Source organism: Pongo pygmaeus, chromosome 22 (assembly GCF_028885625.2).
Source record: "Pongo pygmaeus isolate AG05252 chromosome 22, NHGRI_mPonPyg2-v2.0_pri, whole genome shotgun sequence".
NCBI lineage: Eukaryota > Metazoa > Chordata > Mammalia > Primates > Hominidae > Pongo > Pongo pygmaeus.
Window position 1 is genome coordinate 57,407,496 of NC_072395.2, and position 4,672 is coordinate 57,412,167.

At 60.4% G+C, this 4,672-nt stretch overlaps 1 protein-coding gene across 1 annotated transcript; it reads left to right on the forward strand.

The window, feature by feature from the left end:
- The first annotated feature begins 989 nt into the window (after positions 1–989).
- On the forward strand, positions 990–4,352 carry LRRC3 (leucine rich repeat containing 3). The gene is made up of 2 exons (XM_054468920.2): positions 990–1,146; positions 1,987–4,352. Exon 2 carries the CDS (start codon positions 2,134–2,136, stop codon positions 2,905–2,907), a length of 774 nt encoding a protein of 257 aa, XP_054324895.2. The 5' UTR covers positions 990–1,146; positions 1,987–2,133; the 3' UTR covers positions 2,908–4,352.
- The last annotated feature ends 320 nt before the right edge of the window (positions 4,353–4,672 follow it).

Genomic DNA, 4,672 nt, shown 5'->3' on the forward strand with positions numbered 1-4,672 from the left:
ATACACTGGAGTACCATGCAGCTGTAAAAGAAATACGCATTGACAAACCAAATGACACAGGCAAATCTCAAAAATAATTGTGCTGAGTGAAAGAAGCTACACAAAAAGTACATATTATATGATTCCATTTGTGCAAATCATAGGAAATGCAAATTAATCAGTAGTGACAGAAGGCAGATCAGTGCGTGCCTGGGGACGAGGGAGGGCAGGGAGAGAGGACCAAGAGGAAACCTGGGGTGTTCACTAGGCTAATTGTGGTGATGGTTTCACAGGAGTATCCGAGTGTCAAAAGGTATCAAATTAAAATATATGGCTTACCGTCTATCAATTACACCACAATAAAGCTACTTTTTGCAAACCATGAGGATGGCTCAGGTTCGGCTCAAATGCCCCCACCCTGCATTCCTTCCTTGGGATGTCAGACGCCGGAGCTGGAGCAGGAGGGGACCTAGATGGGCGGAGACCTAGCCCTACTCACCCACTGGCCACGGGGTAAGCGAGGGACGCTCAGCAGGGGCTTCCCGCAGACCCAGGGTCTTCAAGCCCCAGAAGTCCCGATGCCAGAGGGAAGAGGGGATTTGCTCAGAGTGAGGGGCTGGGGCTGGACCCACAGCCCCTCCCGGAGCGCAGACCCCGCCCACACCCATAACCACGCCCTCAGCCCCCACCACCTCGTCCTCAGCCCCACAACCACGCCCCCAGCATGCCACAATCACGCCCACAACCCGCCCACAGCCCCGGCGACCTGGGTCTTAGTACCAGCTCCATCTAAAGCCACACCACCGTCCCCTGCCATGCCCCGCCCCCGTCTCTTCCAGGCCCCGCCCTGCCGCAGATCCCGCCCTCAAACCCCGCCCCCGCCTAACCACAAATCCCGTTCCGGTCTCCTTACATGCCCCGCCCCTTCCCCGCCCCCGCGGGGGACTCGACACAGCCTGTCTCCGCCTTTCGCCCCGCCCCCTCCAGGCCCCGCCCCACCCCGCCCCTCGCCCGCGCAGGCCGGAGTCGCGGCCTCCCAGCTAGTGGTCGCGGGCGCGGGCGCAGGGGCAGCGGGGTGGCCGCCGCGCCAGGCGTGGAGCCGGGTCTGGCGGGCTCCGAGAGGCCCGGGAACGGCGCGCAGAGCAGCCTCCGGCCGCCGCCGCGCAGGTAAAGCCCCCGCCCAGCCCTGGGAGCGTGGATTCCCCCTCCACCCCATGACCGTCCCCCCGCCGCGAGTGCTGGGATCTCGGGGGTCCCAGGTTCCGGGGGTCCTAGGGCCGGAGGGTCTAAAGGCTCGAGGTCCCGGGGGTCCGAGCCTCTCCCGGCCGGCTCCGCGCGCGGCCCCGCCGTCCACGCCCAGCGCGGGCCGCGCGCACAGGGCTTGGCTTCTCTGTTTTCTCCGTGTCCTTCTCCAGGCAGTTGAAAGAAAAGGCGCGGTTCTGTGCCCGGTGCGAGCCGCGGCTCCTTTAGGGCTGGCAGGGAAGGGCTTGCTGGGTTATTACAGTTTTCAGGGGTTGTCGGAGTCAGCCAGGCGTTGGCTGCGGGAGTAGCCCCTGGCGCGCGAGCGCCCGCTGGTGCCCGGCCACGTGCCCAGCTTGACCCGCGCTTCAGGTTCGGGAGAAGCTGCAGCCGTCACCGTCCTCCTGGCGTCCACCCTGAGGAGGGGCTGGGTGGTCCCAAGCCGCCGCCACCCCGCCGCCCGGCCTTTGGTCCCCAGCGGCGCTGTAGGTGGCCAGGGCTGGCCGCAGTGACCACCCACTGGGCCACGCGGAGCCCCCTGGCAGTGCCAGCTCCCTGCACTTGTGGGACGCTCCTCCGGGGCGCATTGGGAGTCTCCAGGAGTAAGTTACAGGCAGAGCTGTTTAAGGAGGCGTGCTCCCCACCCCAGACCCTTCAGTGGGCCCTCAACACCCTCCCCACCAGTGGATGCGTTTCCCAGGTGACCGCAGCCGGTAGTGCTGACCACCCTCCCTCCCTCTCGCCTCCCTCCTGCGTCTTCCCTTTCAGAGCTGCCAGAGTGGAGTGCACTGCTTCTCCCAGCGGGGCAGGATGGCGGTTTCATGTCTGGTTGGATAAGGCCTTGCCGGCGGAAAACAGCTCCATCCCCAGGCCCGAGCAGAGGCTCGCGTGTCCCCGTCCCCAGGTCAGGTCAGGATGGGCACCGTGCGCCCACCTCGCCCCTCGCTCCTGCTGGTCTCCACCCGGGGGTCTTGTCTCTTCCTCCTCTTCTGCCTGCGCCTGGGCGCCGCCTGCCCGCAGCCCTGCCGGTGCCCTGACCACGCAGGGGCTGTGGCTGTCTTCTGCAGCTTGCGGGACCTTCAGGAGGTCCCCGAGGACATCCCGGCCAACACCGTGCTCCTGAAGCTCGATGCCAACAAGATCTCCCACCTCCCGGACGGGGCCTTCCAGCACCTGCACCGGCTCAGGGAGCTGGATCTGTCTCACAACGCCATTGAGGCCATCGGCCCTGCCACCTTCACGGGCCTGGCCGGGGGCCTGCGGCTGCTGGACCTGTCTTACAACCGCATCCAGAGGATCCCCAAGGACGCCCTGGGCAAACTCAGCGCCAAGATACGCCTGTCCCACAACCCCCTGCACTGTGAGTGTGCCCTGCAGGAGGCCCTGTGGGAGCTGAAGCTGGACCCCGACTCCGTGGACGAGATCGCCTGCCACACCTCAGTGCAGGAGGAGTTTGTGGGGAAGCCTCTGGTTCAGGCTCTGGATGCGGGTGCCAGCCTCTGCAGCTACCCCCACAGGACCACAGACGTGGCCATGCTGGTCACCATGTTCGGCTGGTTCGCCATGGTGATCGCCTACGTTGTGTACTATGTGCGCCACAACCAGGAGGATGCCCGGAGGCACCTGGAGTACCTGAAGTCTCTGCCCAGCGCCCCCGCCTCCAAGGACCCCATCGGCCCGGGGCCCTAGCGCCTGTTCTGGCAGACCCCTGCCGGTGGCTGCTGTCACTTTTGTAGTAGGTGGTGACTGATGATGCTTTTGCTCTTCCCTGAGGCAGGTGTCACAGCCATGTGTGCTCCCCACTGTTACACTCAAGCACAGCAGCACCTCCAGGCTGGGTGGTTTTGCCATCACATCCATGTGACGGATGAGGAACCTGAAGCTTAGAGGAACGGAATGACTGCCCGTGACGATACCATCAGGAAATTATCCCAATGGGACTTTAACCCGGGCTGTCCATCGTGACATTCCGCATCCTTCCACCATGCGAGCGTCTCCCACACAGGGCCCCGCAGGCTGTGGATATGCACTCAGAGGACTAAGGGGGTGCTCCACAAGCGTGAGGGTTCACCAGAGGGAGCTTGGGTGCAGGTTCACCTGCTGAAGGCGCTGATTAAGTCCTGTGCTGAGGAGCTGACTTGCCCTTGTTTACTTACAAAGTGCATTGTAGGTAAACATGAGCCTTGTTCCAATGTTCCAAGTACATTGGAACGTGAGCCCTGTTTCCAGAGCAAAGTAGCAGAGACCAGGTTTTTCTAGAGAGCTAAGTGGGATGTGTAGCTCAAACAAACTGTCCAGTCCTTTTTTATTCTCACAATGTTTGTTGTGAGTAACCGTAGTGCCAAAATTTCAGTGCAGTAATGGGGTGAACGATACGGAGAGAGACCTGGGAAAAGTCCAGGGTAGCTTGCCCAGGGGAAGACAGCAGCCACACACCTGGGGCCCCGCCTGCTTCCTGCCCCTCTGGCTGTGCCTGATGCGGGAGGCCCTGCCCCAGGGCCATCTCGGCTCACTGCAACCTTCGCCTCCCAGGCTCAATCACTTCTCCTGCCTCAGCCTCCCTAGTAGCTGGAATTACAGGCATGTGCCACCACGCCTGGCTAATTTTTGTATTTTTAGTAGAGACGGGATTTCACCATGTTTGCCAGGCTGGTCTCGAACTGCTGGCCTCAAGTGATCCGCCCGCCTCAGCCTCCCAAAGTGCTGGGATTACAGGCGTGAGCCACCGCGCCCGGCCCTGTGCCTTGCTTTTTCTACTCACTAAGATATAAAACAGCTCTTTTTCCGAGGCCCGGAGTACTGGGGATTGATGTTTCAAGGCCAGTCAATGGGATGCTTCATTTTCTCCAGCAACAGGAACTCTCTCTTTTCACCTTTGCTGCCAGGAATCTCAGAGATAATTTAGTGCTCAATTTACTAACCTTACTTCACATTCAGGTTAGATGTTACCTCCACCTATATGATAGTAATTCCTAATTTTATTTTTTATTGTCCTTTTTATGAGTGTTTATATTTTAAAGTACTTTGAGTATTTTTGGGGGGGTGTAAATGAGTGATCAGTGTACATTGTGTGTGGACTGAAGTGTAGGTATGTAGAGATGCTTCCCCAAACAGATGCGTAAAAATGACTGGAAGTTGCGGGTGGTTTCTGTTTGGAAAGTATCAGGTGACTTGGAAGGTGAGAGCCTGTCCAGGGTGTGTGCATTGGTTCTGATGTGCCCAGTGTGCAGTGTGAGTCCCGGGGGTGTCTGTGTTGTGAGGTGCTTGGTAGGCTTTGCTCTGCCCACCGTGCAGACGCGGGGTGGGTGAGGGGCCAGGCCCAGTGTGTGAGTAGAGGCAGCCCCAGGCCCCGCCTGCTTCCCTCACGCCACGCTGCCTGAGTGTCGCCGTGCTCGGAGGACAGAGACCTCCACGGAAACTGCCAGCGCCGCTCACCCTTCCAGTGAGAGCTAGA